Source organism: Drosophila simulans, chromosome 3R (genome assembly GCF_016746395.2).
Source record: "Drosophila simulans strain w501 chromosome 3R, Prin_Dsim_3.1, whole genome shotgun sequence".
Classification (NCBI taxonomy): domain Eukaryota; kingdom Metazoa; phylum Arthropoda; class Insecta; order Diptera; family Drosophilidae; genus Drosophila; species Drosophila simulans.
The window spans coordinates 3648276-3670585 of record NC_052523.2 but is presented as its reverse complement, the minus strand read 5'-3'; the positions used below and the strand labels follow the sequence as shown (position 1 = coordinate 3670585).

The window sequence follows — 22310 nt, the reverse complement described above, 5'->3', positions numbered from 1 at the left end:
TGAGTTGTGGAGCTTCTGTCAATTGGTTCTTCTATAGGGTGTCTGCTTCTGTCTCAATCTCTCTCTATTTACACAAGTCACAAATTGTTTAACAAAAGGTATGTGCTTTTAGATTACTTAACCACTACATTCAACATGGCGGCCATTTCGATTTGAACAAAGTTTTTGATGTTGCGCCGATTTCAGAAAATTGCTTGCTCCATCTGATTTAATCTGATTGATTCAGGATTTTCACTTATATTCCTTTACTGACACTGAGTTTTTCTTCCACATCCATTTCCTCCTTCAATATTTACAAGAATCTGCTTTTAAACTAGTTGCTTGCAGGGCGTTGTGCGTCATTTACAGATCTGGAATTCAAGATCATAGCATTAGAAACTGGTGTAGTCTATTGGGATTTCGAGATTTACTTACTCATAGTCTCCTGTTGGATCTCCACCTTGTATGAGGGATTATCGTAGGCAGCGTCGCTTTTACGTGGTGGCGTAATGGACGCCGTTTGGTGAACTCGTCTCCTGGTGATGATCAGTAGCAGGGCCAAAGTAGACATGATCGCCAGAGCGGCGATCACAGAAACCACCACCAGGGGGCCGTAGTAATCGCCCACGGGTTGGTCCGTTCCCGCGGTTAGGAGTTTTCCTGTTAAAATCACAGTCGAATTAGAATAATTGTCAAATCACTAAACTAAAATATATAATTCCAATGTTAATAAACTGAATAATGGCGTTTTGGAATTTAAACACAAGACTGAATTCCTCCTCACCAAATAGTTTAAATCCTCTACATATTCCTTCGAAAAATTGCAAGACTTGAAACGGAATTATGTTCTATTGACAATACTTCTATCCTCGATCTTCCGGCAACTTACCAGTCTTTCCGGGAGTGGCTGGACCACCTGGCTTCGTGATGAAGTTGACAACATTGCTCTTCTTGGTGTTGCCGTTGGTCAGGTACATTTCCAGCCAGAGGCGGTACTTGGTGCCTGGCTTGAGATCCATGATCAGGGTACCAGTGGTGCTGTCCCGCTTGGCCACCTTGAAGACGCTGGAGTCCTCCTTGCCAGCGTCGCTCTGGTAGATGGCACGATAAATGTGCACGAACTTGTCCTCCGGATAGGGCACTCCATTCCATGAGATCTCGACACTCTGGGTCTTCACCTTGGTCACGTTAACGGTCACATCGAAGCCATACACGTCCACCTTCTGGGCAGTTCGCACCTTGATCATGTGTCCGGCACGCAATTCAGCTCCGTGTCCAGCCAATGGGATGTAGTAGAGCCCGATCTCGTAGCCCGTATCCGGCTGAAGGTTCTGGATGGTGTAGCTGGTCAACGTGCGATGGATCAGAGGCGTTGAGGAGTAGATCAGGCCCGTCAGTTCCTTGTAGCGCAGCTGAACTCCGTCCACATATTCCATTTGGTCGTCGCCCAGTTTCTTCCATGTCAACTGCAGCCAGCTGGCGTTCGTTTCGCTGACCGTCAGTTCTGGATCCTCAACGTTCTTGAAGATGTCCTGGAAGTCTGGCCTGTAATCGGGGAACGGAGGTGGTGGAGTGATGGTCCTTTCAGGCGGCGTCTTCACGGTGTAGATACTGCTCGTCGGCTGCGAGTTTAGATCACGAAGGATTAAGGTGATCTTCACCTTGTACAGTGAATTTGGTTCCAGACTGGGCAGATCGAACTCCATCTGGGATGTGGCAATGAGGTCCTCGGGCGGAGCAAAGATTTGCTGTTCCCAGGTGGACGTATCGTTACTGGGTCCATTCGAGTAGCGAAGCTCCACGCGTCCATGGAGGTTCACATAGACCTGGGGAACGGTGAAGACAATGCGAATGGAACGAGGATCGATGGCCTCCAGTGTGTGAACTTCGATATCAGGCTGCAGGTTGTTGGCTCCTAGTTACGATAATAAGAAAGTTTCGATGTCAAAGTGAATCATTTTAAGAGATAAGGAAAGAGATAAGCAGGCATATAGATCATACAATTGGATCTCTAAAATTGTTGTTTCATAAAATTTTGAAAAAATTATATATTGATCAATTTAATTTACTTCGGAGCTAAAGAAGATAATAAGATAGTTTCCCACGGTGATCTTAACGTGCTCATCTCTGACTTAGATTTAAGTTTAAGTATTAGTATTTGTAGCCCGAATATTGAAATTGCTTGAGTTGCGGATTAGCTGCAAGCATGTTAATGATGGATGATCTTTTGTGCTGATGGGTGTGTAGGTGCTTGTGATGGATGAGTGTATGTCTGTTGTGGGTTTTTGTGGATGGTGTTGTCTCAGTTAGTACAGTAGAACCCTGTCGCAGTGTTTCTGTTGTTTGCTGTATAGCTGAGCGGAGTAAAGGAGATCTAAGGAGTGTGGTGGTGTCTAGAATAGTTTGCTCAACCTGACTGCTGCTGCTTGGCCAGCTTGTCCTGGTTCTGGTGCAGACTGTGCTCGCTAGCCTGCGTCGAGAGTCCGGAGGTGGTGCTCGAGCTAGGCAGGATTGACTGCTGCAAGTGTTGCTGCGGGGTCGTCTGGTGCTGCTGCGGATGGTGCTGTGGTACTCCCAGTCCCGGGATCACTGGATAGCTCTCATAGGCCACTGTTTGCCCATCGACAACGGCAATGCCATGTCCTGGCGGCGGCGGCGGCACTCCACTGTGCACGATGGGCACATAATGACCAGGATGTTGCTGCGGAGTTGGTTGCTGCTGCGGATGCTGCTGCGGTGTCAGTGACTGGTGTTGCTGGTTGGGCGGCGGTCCACCTGGAACAGTTTGCTGCAGGTGCTGCAGTATCTGTTCGATTCTAACTTGTGGTCCCAGATTGTGATTATCTTTTTGCGTTTGCCCAGGATGAATTGGGGGTCCAGCATGGCCAGGATGAACCGGGTGTCCTGGTTGTTCCGCACCTAATATATTGAACAAATCGGACTGACTAGTGGGCACTGGAGGTGGCTTGCCCTGTGGTGTGCCATTGGGATTGATGTCGTACGGCTCATAGGGATTATAGTCCTCGTAAACGGGTTTCACGGGATTGTAGAAGCCATACGGACCAAGATGTGGCTGATGAGGATGCTGGTGGCCGAATTGGAAGGGCACGAATCCGCCGTTCGGTGGCAAAGGCTCCTCCTGCTCCTCTGTGCGATCACCGTCGAATATGACATCATTCTGGTGCTGCTGCTGCTCCTGCTGCTGATGCTGCTGCTGCTGTTGATGCTGCACTTTCTTGTGGCCCTTCTCCGGTTTTTCCGTCTTCTCGAAGATACCAAGACCACCAATCGACTTGGGTGGCTTGCCATCCAAGGTGGGATAGAAGGCGCCACTTGCTGATGGCTTCTTCTCCTCGTCCTTCTTGATTTGGGGTACTTTGCTAGGTGTACTGGTCGATTTATTTGCTGTCGCTGTCGTTGTTGTTGTTTCTGTTATCGGTTGCATGTTGGATGGTTGATTGATTGGTTGTTGTAGTTTGATTATTTACAAAATGCATAGCGTGAATAACAATATTGAAATTGGTTGTGATGAGCGTAGAAAATAAAAATAAAGTAAAACGAAATTAAATAGCATGTCAGCGCGATAAAAATGGCAGTAGAGAGATCAGATAAGACAGCGAGCAAAAGCGCAACATATTAACAAAACAAACATATCAAACTAAATATATACAAAACTGAAAAATGGTTTTTCAATGACAAAGCCTAGGAAAATGAAGCGATTTGGTGGAAAAACTTTCTTCATTACGGCATGCAAACTCCAGAAAAGAAAGGGATTATTATGGCATGCACATTTATTTACCATTTGCTGGAATCGAGGCATGCGTTGACGTGGCTTCCGTCTCTTCGTCCTGACCCGCACCTCCGATTTTGGGGATTTGGGGGGCACACATCCAGTGCTTGCAGCACTCGTCATCGGGAATGGGCAGCAGGCGGGCCAATGCTGGATGGCAGGGCAAGTCCGCCGGAGGAAGAGCTGGAACCGGAGGACAAGCTGCCCTGCACTCTACCCGTCCATTCTCGCAATAGCAATGCTGATCGCAACCTGTGTGAAAGAAGCCATGTTCGAGGGAGATGGGAATGGAGGTGAATAAGCCACGATCTTACCTGTCAGGTTGGCTGGAACCGGGGACCAGTTCTCGATCTGGACGCCTTGGTAACTGCACGTGCCATTGTCGACGCAACGCATGCTCTCCGGACAGCAATTCGGCGGGGAGGGCTTAAAGTCTGCCGGAACTGGTTCCCAGCGTATGCAGTGCGGATCCTGGACATCCAGGCCAAAGTTCGAGGGGCACTCCAGCTTGGCACAGTGAATGCCCTGCTCATTGCAAATGCACAACTGGTCGCAGCCATCGCGGAACTGCTGGCCCACATCATATTCTGCGCCCTTGAAGGTGCAAGTGGGCTTGGCGCCTCCGGCGTCGCGAGCCTGCTCCTGGAAGCGGAAGGGGTCGATCTCCTCTGGATCTTCGTTGTTCGTGCTCTGCAGCGGCGTTGGCTGCTGTTCGTGATCGTCCAGTGTGACATCGCAGAGCTCCAGTTGGCAGCACACGTCCTTCGGGTCCTTCACATACACACACTTGTCCAGACGCGTGTGATTCCGTTCCGGGCAGCGTGGCCTGCAATCCATGATGCCCCCTTCGGCACAGTGACAGATCTGCTCGCACCCGATCTCTAGACGCTCCCGGAACTTATAGACACCGCCCATGTAGTGGCAATCAGTTCGGGGCTTGGGCGTGGCTGCAATGTGGGTGGGTGGTGGCAATGTGCAATGGGCGTGAGCGGCGTGGATGGGACATGTTCATGGAGGGCACAGAGAACATGGCAAATGTTAAAAAGCTTGGCCAAACAGTAATGAATTGGGAATGCACATAAGCTACGACTACAGCGAAGCCACAAAAAGCTAATTCATCTGCTGCTGCCCTTAAGATATATGTACGCTCACTCACCTTCATCATCGGTCGTGGGCAGGGTCACAGCCGCTTCTCCTGTTCTATTGGTGGAAGGTGCCGCACCCTCTGTGGCTACCACCGTGGGCTCCAGCAGCGGCTCACTGCATTCCATCACCCGACAGCATTCGTCCTCCTCCACCATCTTCTCCAGGCAGTTGGGATTGGCCATGCTGCGCTGGCTGCCGCGCGGATAACTCAGTCCCTTGCACCTTGGCTCGCACATCCAGTCGCCGCGGTTGCAGGTGCACCGCTCGTCGCAATCCCGATCCATCAACTCGCCGTGCTGTAAATAATGGCAAGACGTTAGAGTATGAATTCTTCAGCTTATAGCCACTAAATACATCAACACAATTGCTTCCGTGGTATACCATTGTATTGCCTATTTGTTAATTTAAAAACAATTAAAGCTACAAAAGATTGTCGAAAATATAGTAAAATTAAAAAATTAATTAAGTAAGCTGATTGGCTATTGTGTGATAGGTTATTGCGAATTAGCGGAGTAGCTAAACTATTTTTTGCCTATCGATAGAAAGTAGAGACAAATAACAAAAATAAAAAATGCCAATCCGGTACCGAGGCGTACGGACAGATACGGACAGATAAACGGACAGATACTCATGGCCAGATCGACTCGGCTAGTGATCCTGATCAATATCCTATATACTTTTTAGGGTCGGAAAACTTTTCTTCAGCCTAATACAGACTTTCCAAGGAATATTCACAAAAACAACCATAATAATCTTACTATCTAACAACAATGTGAAAAATTATTTTAATTATTAATAAAACATAGCATAAACAAAATAATAAAACAGTGCTTTGGATTTACCTATATTTTTATAAATTCTACAATAAACTATAACCACTACTTTCACTATCTTAAAAGAGCCCTAAATTACACCTATAATCACGAATTTGATTACCAAGAACAACCGCACATTTATTCCGGTAATGACCAAAGATCGACCTACTGAGCCACTTTTATTTTTTGTCAAAATACATATTTCCTTCATTTCGCTGCGTGAAAGCTATTTGCACAGAAATTACGTCAATTTGCACAACCAACTAAGCAGGTGAGAGCAAATGGGCTCATCAATCATCCGCCCCGTTGATTGAAGGCAATCACCGTCTAAGATTTCCTGCTCACTGCGCGGTGCTCCAATAACCAAATATGTCATATTTCAACGGAGCCCACGCAAGCTTGTGGGCAAAGTTCATAAGTTGAAGTGGAAAATAACCTTTTGTTTGTTGTTTGTTCCCTTAATTGTTTAGCAGTGTTTTTCGGCGCGTTTATTAGGTTCTCAGGTGCAAGAATTCGCGCCCCTTTGTTTTGGCCAGAAATTTTTAATGACCGTCTGCTGTGGGGCCATAATTTCCCCCCCTTTCTTAAATGGCACCTAATGAGCACAATTGTTGTGAACCTTTGAGCCTTGGCGTCGCGAAAATAAAAACCCAAAACGCCCACTTTGGCACAATAAACTACTGGCAAAGAAAAACCGAATAAACTGTGCAATTTTACTGAGTATTTTCTGAGCTATTTGCTGCTCACTTGAAAAGCATTTGCGGCATGCGGCTTGGCATGTTGCACGTGTCCACCAATCGATGGCAATTTATAAAAAAAACGTGGGGCAGGGGAGGTCCGATCAGCCGCCGACAACAATTCATTAAAAGTGAAAGCAAAAATTATTTCATATCGAAGTGGACCGCAAACTTGATTATGAAAACTACAGCACAAACAATTCAAAAGATTAAGAAAAACGATATTAATAAAAGATGAGGGCAGGAGGGCAATATCGAAACGCAAATACTCTTTAAAAAGAGTTTTTTTAAATGAAAATTATATCATCTTTAAATGAAAATTATATTGAAACGAAGTTATAAAAAAATGCACTTTAAGCATAGTCTTAAAATATGAAAATTATTTAATTATCTTGTATAATGTGTGCTGATCACTTTAAGTTAGAGTATTTAAAAAGAAAAGCCAAACACGCGTTTAATTAAAACAAAACCCACACCATCGCAGCGGAAAATGGGTTGGTCAGTAAGTTGTGGCAGCTGGAGGCGTGCTCCGCCACGTCTAGCTATCTGGATATATATACACAAGCTCCCGATGTGGAGCTAACATGACTGGGCGCCATTACCCAAAGCGGAGAGAACCGAGTGCAACGTTTGATGAACACGTCACACTTGGACAGACGCAAAAAAAAGCGTGTTGCAATTATTGAAATTCAAAGTGCTCGATGGCTTTCAATCAACTGAACGATCCATTTTTCACGTTCAATTGTTCTAACTGAGATATATTTGTCTGATTATTTATTTAAAATGCCCGGCAATTGTCACTCCGCGGTGATGATTGCTCCAAATTGGGTATGGCGATTGGCGCGGAGATTGGGTTGGGCTGATCCGCGACCACAGAGGCGATGTCAACATCAATCACAGTGAGCAGTTTCTTGGAATTTTCTTCCTCAGCCTGTCTGTTTTTTGTGCCCCTTTTTCTGCTAATATCGAGGTGCGCAAATATTTGCATAATTGCTGCTTGGGCGAGCAGCAGCCGGGAAAGCTCACCGAAATATTTTCGATTTTCGTCTTTTTCAACTTTTTTGGAGTGCGCAGGCAGCTGCGCTGGATGCTGGAACTCTGAGTTGGCTCTGACCGGTTTCACTGTGGGCACCAAACTCGTTGCCATTATGCAATCCAGGTGACGACAAGGCAAATTGGAGTTGCGTGCCAGGAAGTGGGCAGGCCGACAGGGAAATGGAGTCGTCGATGGAGACGCAGCTTTCTCTCCTCGTCAGGATCTGTCATATATTCTATTGTGTTTTTTTGTGATGGTTGTCATACGGCCTGGCACTTCGGTCAAACTTGACTTAGACAAATGCTTTCAATTCTCTCCTCCCATCAATAAAAACAAATGTGAAAACAACAACCAGATCTGTGCATTGACGTCAGACGGTTGAAAATGTCAAAGATTAAATAAAAAGTTGAGAGCAACGGATTTGAAATTGACTTCCTCTGTAATCGTGTGTATATGCATATTATAGTTAATGGGAAGTATATAAATAAGAATCGTTTTGAACTTAGTTTTAAATGATTTCTGTATCATTTAATACCAACCTTATAGCTCTTGTTGTTGGCCAGGCATTCGCGCTGCATGGTATCCCCGCTGGCGGTGATCTCCACAATTTTCGGCATTTCCGTTTCCGGCTGAGTAGTGGTCGTGGTGGTGCTAGTAGTGCTGCTCTGTGTCGTGCTGCTGCCCTCGTTCTGATCTCCGTCCATGCTGACATCACTGAGATCCATGAGCTGCTCGTGGGTAGAGGCATTGTGGTGCAGGAACAGCTCAATATCATTGCCGCCACCCGCCGATCGTCCCTCGCCGGCAAAGGCCACGAATGGCGATGGCTCGGTGGTGGTGGTCGACGCCTCGGTGGTGGAGCTGCTCTCCGACTCCTTGACCACCTCCTCCTCCTTCTCAACCTTCGGCTCCTCCTGCTCCCTCTCCTGCTGCAGCATGTGTTGTCCTTCAACAATGTTAATCACTGGCACCGACTCGCTGTCCGGCATTATTGTGGTGGCCGCTTCATCTTCTGGATCATTCATATGCATGGCGCGTGCTCGCGATGTGGTTGAACTTGCGGCTGTTGCTGCAGTTGTTGTGGATGTGGATGTGGATGTGGATGTAGACTCGGTTGCAGTTGATGGCTCAGCGGTTGCCTTGTTCTCCTGACTGACAACAATACCAGCCACAAGGCCCGACTCTGTGGTGCTGGTAGTAGTCGAAGTGGTAGTGGTAGTTGACGATTCCTCGGTGCTGGTCGAGAGCATTTGATAATCTTCGTGTTCGGCCAGGCGATCATGATTCTCGGACAGTATATGCACATGATAGGGATCTTCTTCGCGCTCGCTCGGGACTGTGGATGTGGATGTGGCTGGCGTACCTGTTGCTGGTGTACCTGTTGCCTCTGTGGATGTGGATGTTGCTGATGCCGGCACCGCCGTCGTCGTTGTCTCAACTTGTTTGTCACTTTCGATTTCGACGTTCTCCTCGCTGTTGCTGTTGCTGGCCGTTATGAGCGTAGCCGGATGTCGGAAATTGTTGAGATCCTTGACCACATCGTCCTGCTCGTTGGAGATCTGATTGAGCTCATTCTGCTGCTGATCCTGCTCGCGCTGCCGTTGCATCTCGGTGGTGGCATCGTCGGCGCCACTGCTCTCGGCGTGCTCATCCCGCAGCGGAATGTGCTGAATGTGGCTCTGATCTGGTTCCGTGTTGGAGAAGACCATGTGCTGATCAGGTCCCTCCGTTTCCTGTCGGGGCGTTGTCGTGGGCTCCGTGGAGGTGATGGGTTCAATGCTCGTCGATCGCATGCTGGTCTCCTCTGGTAGGCTGCTTGCCACCGGGCCACTTGTCGTGGACTCTGGAATGAAAAACAATAAATTTTTTATTTTTCAACTTGTTTTTATTGCTTCGAAATTAGTTATAGGAAATATAAGATCTCGCTCGATTATTATTTCTAACAAGCCATGATGTTACAAATTCAAGCCGACCCTTGTGTTTATTTTCCAACTATAATGACGCAATAAGTTTTTCGATTCAGTATTTAAAAATGGAACGCGGAAATTGACCATTCAATGATTCACTTCTTTCGCTGAAAACTTGTAACAGCTAATCAAAACATTAACCATTTAACCATTAATTAGCATAAATCATTTTGAAATGAATTAATTTCTTTACGATTTTACTTTTATATTTTAAGTACCCATAAAAGTACCAAAAAACTTTATATTTCATTTTTACGATTATTACGTGATTATGATTATAATGTGAAATTTAAATGTAGGTCAGCAAGGCAAAGCTTTATTAGGATCACTCTGATATTGTTATAACTATGAGGTACTATAAACAAATTAATTGTGCAGAGAATTCCTTCTGATTCCGTTCCGGAATTGACTCATTTGTGGGGTAAACAAACTCTAAGGCTTTGTCCCACATTTACGGTAACTGGCGGATAGAATTCTTTCGCAACTCTAGCGGAAACCACGTTGATCGTATTGGAAATATCTCACGCGTCTCGTCATCATTATCATCCTCGCCATCCGCAATTCGCATTGGATACGCCATCATTGAAACGTAATTTCTGTTTTTCGTTCGGTTTTTTTTTTTTTTGGCCGCAGCATCAATTCTACAAAATCTGCAAGGTATTCATTAAGCCCCGTCTGCCTGAGTCTTCTGCCTGCTGAATCATCGTCCGCAGGTCGAACCATTCTCGGAAGACCCGGGCGGACGAGCCCCAACCGAAGTATCAGGCAATACACATCTTGTATGATATAATTCTTGCTTCTCTTCGGCTTTCAGCTTCTTTTGGCTCGAGTATGTTGGCCTGTAAAGCTCTTTTGTGGGCTCAGACAGACGCAGCAGACCCGGCAACTTGTTGTTCTTTGTGATTTTCTCTTCTCTCTGTTATATAATTACATTTGTTTTCGGGCACAGTTTCGGGGCGCAAAACTCATGTCATAAATAAAAGACGACCTTAGTAAGGGGTCTTTAAAAACGTTCTTATAATAAACCACCAGAAAACACTTGACTCGCCCATGGATGGCCACGAGATTCAAGATTGCTTCTGCCAAGCTCGCAGACTATTCACAGGAACATTCAATTAAGACTTAATTCATTAATGGGAACTTGAACTTGATTGCTAATTGTTGCACACGAATAGGAAATGATCTTGAGGAAGAAAATAGCTGGGAAATCTTTTTCCTCCACTGCCGATCCTCCAATTTTAGCTTCTTATCTCGTAAGTTAGTCAATCAATATTCATTTAGCTGGTACATAATTATGTTTGATTACCCTGGCTGTCAAGGAATTCCAAAAATTTCCATTTGAATTCTGCCTTCAGTCCCATTCCGGTAATAACTTTAAAATGGTCTAGCTGCAATTTTCAACGTACTCGGGCACTCGATCATCCAGTTGGAATGGTAAATAACCCTCGCACACACGTCTCTGACTCATGGATGGTTTCGAGGAGGGGAACTGGAACGGAGTAAACGGCGACCCCATGGGGACGGCATTTACCCAGTCAAGTCCTCCGGCTCGACGGGCACACGTGAAGTGTGGTGGGTGGAGGGGGAGTGCGACTGTCATGCGTGCGTCGTAATGGGCATAAAAGCGGTCCCCTAAACCATAAGCCCCAGTCCCCAGTCCCTAATCCCTAGACCCTAGTGCCTAGTCCCTGGTCCCTAGCTTCTTGTTCCTGTTACCTGGTGCAGACGCAACAGTTGTCGCCGCTCCAATACGACGATGGAGAGCTGAAATTAAATTTTCCTTGGTACTAGACGCTTCCAGGCAGTCAGTCAGTCAGATTCAAAGGCTGTCTCGCAGTCAGAGTCGGCATGCAACGAACGCCAATTTAGCGTTAAGAATTCTTCTTAAAAAGGTAAACTCCGAAAGTTAAATACCCTTAAGCCGCTACAAAATTACATAACATAACTTATATACGGAGCATATCAAATTTAGATTAAATGGAAACAGAAGGTAGTACTTGAACATTCACTGAAAACTGAGAACCGATTTAAATTTGATAAGTTAAGTTATTAGTAAGAGATCGCTACAAAATGTATCCGTGATTTCTTTCCTGGCAATAAAACTATTTATCGTGTTTCAATATGCAATATTTCTAGATATTTTCCAACTCGATATACCTCTTAAAAGTCAGGGTACATGGCACCTAGCAAAACACAGTTCGGTTCGTTAGTCAACGGAGTGAATGGGAGAAAGAGGCCCTAGTCGATTTCTATATAGAGAGAACATCTTTATGTGTGTGTATGTATGTTTTATGTTTTAGCTGTTGCTTTTATTGTTGTGCCGGGACTGGAGCTTAGGGTTACTGACATGAACCTTGAATTTGAGTTCGTTATGCTGCGGCTGGCAGCCTCCAGCTACACATCTCGAGCTCCAGCTAGGGTTGCCATTGCAGTGGTGGAGCTCTGTTCTTGGTTCTTGATTCTTGGGTCTTGGTTATTCGACGGTCTTGCTGTCACGGTTAGTCGTTTATAATACGCGAACTGTTCGAGGGCTTTTGCGGTGTCGAGCTCCCACTCCATTTGTTTTGTCCGTTTTTACTTGGCGCACAATTTGTCTCTTACTGTCATTGATTTTCATTTTTCACTGGCACTCGTTAAGCGCGACCAGGCGTCCTCTATATAAATATATACCCATCCTGGTACATGCTGCACAGATAGGACTTGCTTGGTGGTCTGCCCTTCCGTTATGCAAGTTTATGCATTGTGTTTTCATCCGCAACTCCTGCGACTGCATACGAAAGACTCAGACAACAAACTTGAGTTTTCGCCTCAGTTCTTTCTGGGCTCTTGACTTGGCATAGTTTATGACTCAACGCTAAGCCGGTCAGCCAGCTTGATTATGATATATATGCATGCGACAACGAATGCTAACCACCATCAGCACCGCAAACCATCACCCGAGGACAGGCCACTTATGCAGAAATGCAAAACTGCTGTCCGGTAGTTCAAACTCATTTGCGGTTTTTCTAAGTCGCCGCACGTTCTGCGGCTCCGCAAACAAACAAATGAACAGACAGTTCTGCGGAGGAGTGGGAGATCACTTTTGAAGCAGGGGTTGTGGAACGGGGCAAAGGAGAGCCCATAAGTGAAGTGCTTAGAATTGACAAGCTGCCATGAAGCGAACCGGATGTCTTTGTTAGGTGGGATTGTGGCTCTTCTTCTGGGTAATGGTTGCCATTGATCTAGAGTTGATTATGTCTCGAAATGTGCTTTATATGCAATAGGGAAAGAGTTTCATGGTCAATTTATTTAACCCCAATGCAAGACTTTTTCAGCACACAATAATGAAATGCCGCTTAACGATTGGAAATTTAAAAAACCCAAACCATAGTTAAGCCGTAAATTCCTTTCTGTACAAAAAATACTATTTAAAGAATACAATTTATTAAGTCAATCAGTGATTTAAGTAAACATCACTTTTGACCCACTAACACAAAGCCAGCATTATTTTCGTTATTCCCAGCTATTAGACTTTGATTAATTTCCGCATTAATAGTTTTGTCGCGTAGTGTACTGGCAGCACTGAACGTGGCCAACCGGAAGCAGAGCTTCAAAACGGTTCCTGCCTAATGACCATGCCCACGCCCCTGATCCCCGCTAACCTGTCACCGCCCCCTGCCCCGTTACCATCACCCTGTTGGCCGAGTTTTGTAATGCGCAAAAAGTGTCAACAAAAATGAAACTGGCAATAGCAATCGAAGGGGGAGAGTGGGAGGAAGGGGAAAGGTTTTACCTTTTTAGGGGTTTGGGTAATGTAACGGTCATGCTTAGAGTGTGCCATGAATCCAAAACGTATTATGCAGCTGTTGGCTGTGGTCCGGTTTAAGTTTCGAATCATAAACAAATTTGAATTGATTACGCAATCCACGATGTTGCTTGCATTCGAATTCACTCGCTTCTTTTTGGGTGTAAATTTTGATTATATTTTCGTTTTAATTAAGCCCATCTTTTGGAGGTTGTCCTATTGTATTTGTTTTAGAAATTTGCTGATGTTAATGAAATTGCGCGGCCTTTGTTCACAATAATGACGTTCCACAAAAGACGAGTATGGAAATTTGTGAAACGAAGTGTTAACTTTCGATGGCGCGCATGTTGAATGAACAAAATTATACATTGATATAGAAATCATTTTTTGACGGAAAGACCTCAAAGTGATAATTTTAAGAATGATTTGCTTCCGCATCTAGAAGAAACTTCGATATTCATAAAAAAGAACCAAGTACACAGCATTATCGTGAACTCATCTCAATTCCAGTTAACTGAACTTGCTCCTAACCCAAAACGTTCTCGGCATCTTATCGGCCTTTCTATCTGGCTAATGACATAAAAAATGTGCTCAGGCCATAGAGAAAACCCAAGGAAACAAAGAATATATACATTCAAACAAATGGCCGGTGGTCAGTCAGGTATGTAAGAGCATCTGCGATAGGGCAAAATTCCAATTCCACTACACCATTAAAAACAACAGTTCACAACAATATCATTAACAAGCAAAGGGGAAGACGAGTCAAACCGTTCGGCAATAAAGCAAAATTATTTCCCAACCAGTATTTAACCTTTTTCAACTCAAAAGTTCATGTGCATCTAACAACAACACAAATGCAGTTTGACCCGCTAAAAGGGGGAAGAATGTGGTGGGGGGAGTGGGAGTGGGAGGAGGAGGCTCACCCGATTGAAGGCAAAACAAGTTTCAAATACTACCAAGAGCGCGTGTCATTGTCCATTTGGAGTTCGGGCTGAAGGAGCCGAGACAAAGACCTCTGGCAGAAGTGAGTATAAACAACAATATGACTAAACACAACGCCACTTAACTGGTGTGTAGTTGCAGCTCTAGTTGTATCTGTATCCGATCTCAATGGAATGACACCACACACTTTTAGCCAAGTGAATGCGAGTTGCTTGGCCGGCCATGAAATCGAATTGGAAGTGGAGTTTGGATTGGAATTGAAGCCGCCAGTGTGTGTGGCTTTTGTACCGTCAACTAGCTGACTTGTAACTAGTGCCAAAGTGCGTTCCGAATTGAAGGTCAATCGAATGGCACAAGCGGCGAAAACAAGATGGCTTAGGGGATAAACTTACAATGTACTGTGAACGTGTTTGGAATATCGATTTAGTAATCACGCTGAATCAGAATAACATAAAAGTTATGTAACACTTAGGAAATACTGTAAAAAAGTTTAGCAATTTTAATATATCAAATTATATTTTGTTCGTTCCTATTAGGCCACTTCTGTATTACTTAATTACTTGATTTACAGTTTTAGTTTATAAATGATATTATATAGACATTCGATTAATAAGATTTACAATCGTTTTGTTGAAGATTATATATATACGCTTATATGGTTTTATATGGGTGATCTGCAAATTAACAAGAAGTTCATTCTTCCGCATATTTATGCCATTACTCCCCTTAGTTAATCTTTCAGCTCAAAACAACAGTAAAATTATTCAGAACCTGTAATTAAATTAATTTCCATTCTTTTATTTAAGGCTCCCGCTTAAGCTCTAACTTCCTGACCACATTTGCCGCTCTCAGCACCGTTCAATGACACAGATAATTGGCCAGCACACACTCGACTCTAGTTATTCGCAATTAAAATGCATTAATTAGCCGCATATTGCCTTTCTGTGCTACATTTTTCTCACTGCGCGCACAGGTGAGAAAAAGATACATACACATGCATGAAAATTATCTAATTGAAAAATGCAAGCCAGCCAACGCACGTCTAGACCAGGGAGGGAATTGCATGATACTACTGTAAGTGGAATTGATGCCATTGCTTAATGCATATTTCAAACGAGTTACAATTGAGCTAAATTTTAGCCTGTATTTTGATTTGCGCCCCTGACATAAATGCGATTGAGTTCACAGCCAGGCCGGGCCGGGTTTTCACTTGCCTAACCCGTTTGGTTCTGCTGAATGGGAGGCTGTGGCCGGAGAAAGCCCACAAATCCGCTGTGGAAAACCCACTTAAAGTTCAAAGCCCAAAAGTGATTTTTTCGACACTTGACTACGAAACATCCAAAGAGCCATTTTTATGGCCAAAATGTTAATTGTCGCTGTCTGCACTTTCACGCGCCTCCCTCTCAAACTGAAGCTGTGTTGAGTGTCAATGTACAAAACAATAATAATAACTGCGGCAAAATGCCCACCGGCTAACGGCAGACAATTAACAATCGCGCACTGTTGTTGTATTTGTCACTCTACACATACGACTCAACGTATTTCGACGAACTAGCCGGTTGAAAAGCTCTTTTAAGCTACTTTTACTTATCGGTTCATTATAGCGGTCCCATGAAATTCGCCAGCTAATCGAGCATGAACCTCAAAGCGAAAGGTACAGCTAATGTCAGTTGAAGTCAGAAATCACGCACCGAATTGCCACACCCTCCAACGAAATATGTTTCTCACACTCCGCTGAAATAGTTATCCTTGAAAAATCCGAGAAAACAAAAGACTGTCTGCCTGCCTGTTCTGCAGAAATTCTCAGTTATGAAACGGGTAAACAACAGCGTATAAATAAACATGAAAGGGAAGGTGAAGAAGATGCTCACATGGGCGCGGCAAACAAAAGACTTAAGCTACGAACTTGATATTGCACCTCGGAGTTCGGTGTATTCCATTCGGCAAAACTTTATATTTTCGGGTAAATGTTAACTACCATCTTTTCATAGTGCAAGTGATGGGTATGATTTTTAATACCAAAAAAACCCACGATAGTCGTGCCAGAAATATGTAAATTTCACTTTGCTATGAATTGTAAAAAATACTAATAAACAATCAACAAGTCCATAAAACAGCAGGTCACTCAGCACATTTCATTTTTATTTATTGTTATTTTTTGCCCGCCGTACATTTTCCCTTGAAGAAAGTGAGCCGCAGACAAGTTGGCCTGTTGATTGAGGTCGTTATTGAATTTTGTAAATTTCGTGATACGTATTATTTTTTTAAGAGACCTCGTGCATACCTATAAATAAATTTATTTATTTTTGGCAAGCCATTTCGAGTGCAGTCCCTGACTTGCAATGCCAACGCATTGAAAATTGCTCAATAGGATTTTTTTCAGCATTTTTAAATTTCTGCCCGCGCTGTATCAAGGCCATAATTTAGCACCCAAAACAGACCGCAAAACTGAAAATTAACATAAATGATTTATGTACTCGACTTTCAAGTACAACTGCAGCCAGTTGTGGCATGCAATTTTCCAACTCATTAGTATTACTTTGCTGATTTTTTCCTCAGATTGAAAACAATTTGCTGGCCTCAAAATGTTTTATTTTGATTGTGGTTTTTCACAAAAAAGGATTGATAATAGCGTGATATCCCCAAAAAGACGTGCTTTATAAAACACGAAATTTTTATTAAAAATAAAAATGAATATTTTGGACTTACTTTCATGATTTCGTTAAAATCTAGTCTAGCTGTATTTCTATATTTATTGATTCAGTAGCTGTAACTATAACACAAAACCAGTTTATCAACTGTCTAAAGTCTTGCCCAATAATTGATTTGCTAATACATATGTGCTTGTTTTAATTATAAAATCCAAATCCTCAATCCACTAGCTACCCACTCAACGCCTAGCAAAATTAGAGTTTGCATCACTTGAAATACCCATTTTAAAATGTAATCAGGTGCGGTTTCTTCTCCAAGTTTGTAGGTGTTTCATTTATCACATCTGTCAATGACTAATTGCTATTTATCTCTTCTAGCTAATTTCCTGGGCACATACTTATATAATTAGCCCCCGCGAAAAGGCATTCCGTGTTGCTGTACAAAGTTAACACCCAAAATTTACCGAAGCTCACTTGAAAATTATGGTACGTACTACGTACTACGTAGGTTAAGGGCATGAGTCATGACAGTTGGCTGCTTTGCATTTAAATTGAGTAATTTGTGAAGGCTTACCTTACCATCATCCCAATGTTTGCTGCTAAATCTCATTAACTTCCCCATGGCATTTAGACCAGCTAAAAAAGGCCCTTTATAAACAATGCATTCCCACTTGCCATGGCAACAACCTAACAACCTCAATCGATCTAGACCTGTGTGTGGTCTGCCAGACCTCGTTTTATCGAGTCATTAATGAAACTAGATGGAATAGTATCAAAACAATGAAAAACCAATTCAAGTTTTTACGACGGCGTGCTTGCCCCGTAAAAAGTTTGGTGTGCAGCTGACATTAAGCCCAAAACAACCTTCTAGATAATTATAAATCTGTTACAGCTAAGAACTCGACTATCAAGCGAGCAATCTATTTTCCAAAACACGATTGGCTTTGACAAAACGCCGAACAATGAAGCCTTTTACTTTTGCACTAACCGAAGTTTATACAAAAGGTACGTGTGTGAAAGTTAATCATTATATCTCAGATGATCTGGTTAAATGAATTTCTCCAGTTATCCTAATAACCTAAATGTTAATTTGTTCATTCAACACAATTCAAATAAAAAAAAGAATCTGATTTATAATTTTTAATTATATAGTAGGTATTAATTGCAACGAAATAGAAGTATCGTGTAATATATCTTGAGCATCTTGAGTGTACTACGAGTAGAATATATTAAAATGTAATTAAGTTCATTCACTTGTTCTAACACGAATAATAATTTCTCGTATAATAGGTTTCCGATATTGAGCTTGAGGGCCGGACATTTTAATATTTTCCCTTTTAACATGCCGCGTAATTAACTAAGTAATTCAACAGGAAACCGCTTATGTATATCTTCAAATATTCTTCCATCCATTAATAGTCAAACAATTTCTCTTGTTCGCTCCATTTAACCGAATCGGAAAATAATTATGGAGAAATGCCTTACAAATCGAAACGAAATGGGTAAAAAAGGGCGGACCAGAAGTCACGCACCGGCACGGCGTTAATTGGTGGCTCAGAGAACGAGATTTGATTACGGCGCAGAGAGCTAGACGGGATTAAAGTGTCTGGCCGGAGATCGGGATGAGATGCCCCATCTATGCGAGCGTCGTCGCGTTTAGACGGCATCTATAATTTTCATGGCTTTCGGCTTGGACTCACCAGTTTCGGTCGCATTGGATTTGTTGGCCGCCTCAGTTGTTGTAGTCGTGGAAGTCGTTGAACCATCCGGTGCCTCGGTGGTTATGCTGCTGATGCTGCTGCTTTGTTCTGCGGCAATTGTGGCTGGAGCGGCGTCTGGGGCATCTGTTGTGGTATCCAGAGGTGGCATCGTTGTGGCCGCTGCATCTTCGCCTGCGGGCGCAGACGCCGCACGCTCAATTTGAATGCCAAGCAGAAGTAATCCGCAGAGAGTGGCCAGGCACATTCTACTCCACATGATCGTGGTTGGGCCGCCTGAGGCTTTTCTTCTTCTACACGTTTGCATTTTGGTTTATGTTTGTGCTATGTCTTTTTGGCTTTTCCTCTTTGATTTTTTCTCACACGTTTGCACTTGTTATTGTTAATTTATAGTAATCTTCTATAAATATGGAATTAAATAAATTACATGCACTCTTAAATCTTTCGAAGGGTCTCGATAACTCATTACCGACTTTTGTTCACTAGTTATTATTTAGTTTTCTCTTTTGGGGTGCGGGATTTTCTTTTGCGGTTATTTTAGTTCACACGACATCTGTGGCAGCGGTTTCTGTTATTTGTCATTGACTCGCTTTGGTAACCCCAAATGCTGTCATTTCCGTTGAAAGTCGGTTGAATAACGATCTCTCAAGTGTCAAGTCAAGTCTATATTTTGCCAGCCGATTTGTGGAGTGATTTGTTAGGTCGCCCTACGCGGAACTTGGAAAGTTGTTAACTTGGAAATAGGGGTGGCTTACTCTTGGGTCAATCAATAACAGATTCAATATGAGTTAATTAAGCTATGGAAAAAAATTATTAGCTAACTTTTCAAAATACGCCGCCTCTCTAAAGCATTTCCTATGTCACCCATTTATGTAATGACTAATTTTAGTGTGAAAGCGTAAACTTCTTCGATGCCACTCACGCAAGTTCGTTTCCCAAGTCTTTTGTTTTATAAAGTTTCGCTTAGTTTTTAATGTGTCCGAACTTTTTAAAACCTGTGTAGATCTACGATATGTAAAACCTATTTAGCATATTTAATTTAGATTTACAACTTCTGTACCTAATCCTAGAGCAGCTCATAAATATCTTTCATTTTTTTCAGACCACGCCGCCAGCACAATGTTTACTTCTCACCATTCAAATCAGAAACTAGGCAAATAAACCAGCTTGCCAAAAACAAAGGCTGCCAATTGGGCTCTAGGAAAAGATATACTGTTTATATGCAAGGCAGTCGATGCTCATGCAACTCGCTACAATGCAACGCCAGCAACAAAAACCCTAGACCCAAATTGCGATAGCAAAATATTTCAACCGGTTCCAACGGCAGCAGCAGAAACTGCAACTGAAAACGGCTGCAGACCGCAGAATTTGCTGCAAGCCTTTTTGGCCAAGTTGCTACGAAGGCAATTAGACGGCGTGCGGTTCTATTTATTCCAATTGTTAATATCTGTTTTGGCTAACATCCAGTGATGTCATTGTAAAAGTTGATGGCTATTTGCACTGACATTTCGCATTTCACATTTCACTCTCACTCCTTTTTTGTAGAAATGGCAAATGGCAGAAAGCAAACAGCGAATAAGCGATTCGGAGCTGGAGGGAGAAAACTTGTTTTCGGTATTTCCAATGGAATGTTTTCGGTCGTGGTTCTCTTTTCTTCCGCTGGGCCGTTTATTTCACTACCAGATCTTGTGTTTGTTTAATAAGAAAGCAAAGATTTGCATAAATCACAACCGCACACACACACGCAGGCACGCTTAAAACGAAGATTAGCACCAACCCGGCGAGAAATAGGTATAGGTATTGGTATATATCTCCTCTTATCTGGCCACGTTTGTGGGCAGCGCGGTTTATATGTATATATATATCGTTCGCAAAGTAATGCGATCGCACTCGGCCAACCGCTCCGTCTCAAGCACGACCACCAACTGATCTCTCCGGCGGCACGGATCTTGGCTGGAAGCATTGCCAACTCACCACGGTCTGCATCTGCAGGCGGCCAACCTGTAACTGGTTTGCTCTTGCTCTCCGGCCAACTGAGTTGGCTCTCCTCTCTGGCTCCTTCTCCCGCGTCAGCTGAGCGCAACAGGTGAGAGCGCGCACGTAATACATAATACGCATTACCATTACCCCGTGGTTGAACGCTCGCTCTCACCCACACTCAGGTGTGTCTAGGCTGTTGCTGTCTGCCAGTGTGGGTGTAGTGTGCGAAAGGCCCTCTCTAGAAGTCGTTGGATTCGAAACAAGACGACCATGATGCATACACAAGACTCGAAGACGGGGTTTTTTTTCAATTTGGCAAGGCAACTGCAATAGTCGATTCCTTGACAAGTGAACTCAACGCGATCCATTTGAACTGTCCAATTGGATGGCGAAAAACTCAATCCCATTGAAAAACCCAGGCCAAGCCGAGTTGGCATTCATCGTTCCGATTACGCCTACCTTTTTTTGAGCACGCTTCGGTTTCTTTCTTCCTCGACTTCTTTGTCTGGCTCGTTGAAAGAGCACAAGCGTAGACTCGGATTAGCGGCCCTGCATCTCCATACTCGTAGATGCAGAGTGCTCATGAGTCAGGGATGCTTGGGGTCACAGCGGCACTAAGAGATTAATCCGCCTTTACAGTTTTCGTAAAGTTGATTAAATAAAGAAATTCTCTGTTATTTCGAAACAGTGTTATAAGGTATGACTCTATTGTAGGGTATATTGAAGACTCGTGAGGTATAAAAATGATCTATATAAAGCATTAGTTCTATATTATTTACTAACATAAATACATTATTAAATGCGAAAAATTACTATATTCCCTAAATTTTTGGTATAGTAAAATAGTAAATAGTAAATAGTAATATTTAACCAATTTTTTGGGATAAGTAAAACTGTAGGGATAAGACGAGTACGCTAAAGCTATTAAAACCCAAAAAACTAGTCGATGTCAATTCAGTTTCTATATATTGAAGTACGATATATCCAGAACTAAATAAAATCCCACTTTCAACTGCGATATCCGAAATATTAAATATAAAACGATAACAACCCGAATTCATAAAATTCCAGTCTCTACCCGCAAACCCAAATAACCGTCATTCCCAAGGCCTAATCTGCGGAGCTGCTCCCAAATTCATAAATCCACCGATCACCGACTGATCCACCGCCATCAAATGCCATCGATGCAAATACCAATCCACCACTTGGGATGCGAGACGCGCCCAGAAACCGTCATCACACATCAATGGCAGCAAGTTGGCCAAGCGTCATCGAAAGGAAATGTGTGTCTGAAGAACTCAAATCTAATCAAATCAAATCATAACCAACTCAAATCTCAACTCTCAGCTCGCAGACGTCAAAAAGTATCAAATGTGCACAGAGTTTCTTGTGGTTGCATACGTTAAAGTGCAAACATCGGAGAATAATGCAGAAATGCGCTTTTTTTGGTGTTGCACAAACACGGCCAAAGTTGCATTGTCTCCCTTTGTTTATACATATATATATATCTTGTCTGTGGCTTATCGCAGTGTCATTGAGAAGCCGAAGAATAAAATACAGACATAAAAAGATAATAATAATAATGCAACTGCAGTTTATGCTCACAGTTTTTGAATGGAGCATTTCTCAATGTTTGCAAAGGAAAGAAGAACGCTGCGAGTAGTGTCTTTTGCATAAAATGCACAGCATATGAATACTTTTATGGTGTATTTTAGCTAGAAAATTTAAAAAATGGAATTTAAGCCTCTTAAATCATTACCTTTTA

The 22310-nt window shown here is 43.2% G+C and overlaps 1 protein-coding gene across 6 annotated transcripts; it reads right to left on the bottom strand.

The window, feature by feature from the left end:
- Window positions 1–228: 228 nt before the first annotated feature.
- LOC6727055 (putative epidermal cell surface receptor) lies at window positions 229–20592 on the bottom strand. 6 transcript variants are annotated; one of them, XM_039295752.2, is made up of 10 exons: window positions 20540–20592; window positions 18548–18965; window positions 8043–9346; window positions 4926–5211; window positions 4084–4716; window positions 3779–4021; window positions 2392–3408; window positions 869–1894; window positions 415–639; window positions 229–350 (listed from the first exon to the last, which is right to left on the bottom strand). In XM_039295752.2, exons 2-10 carry the CDS (start codon window positions 18870–18872, stop codon window positions 343–345), a joined length of 5067 nt encoding a protein of 1688 aa, XP_039151686.1. In that variant the 5' UTR covers window positions 18873–18965; window positions 20540–20592; the 3' UTR covers window positions 229–342. The 6 variants fall into 6 exon arrangements, with proteins under 6 accessions (XP_039151686.1, XP_016033539.1, XP_016033540.1 ...); XM_016176235.3 differs by having other exon boundaries at window positions 20343–20560; XM_016176236.3 differs by having other exon boundaries at window positions 18548–18962; window positions 20343–20560.
- Between the last annotated feature and the right edge of the window lie 1718 nt (window positions 20593–22310).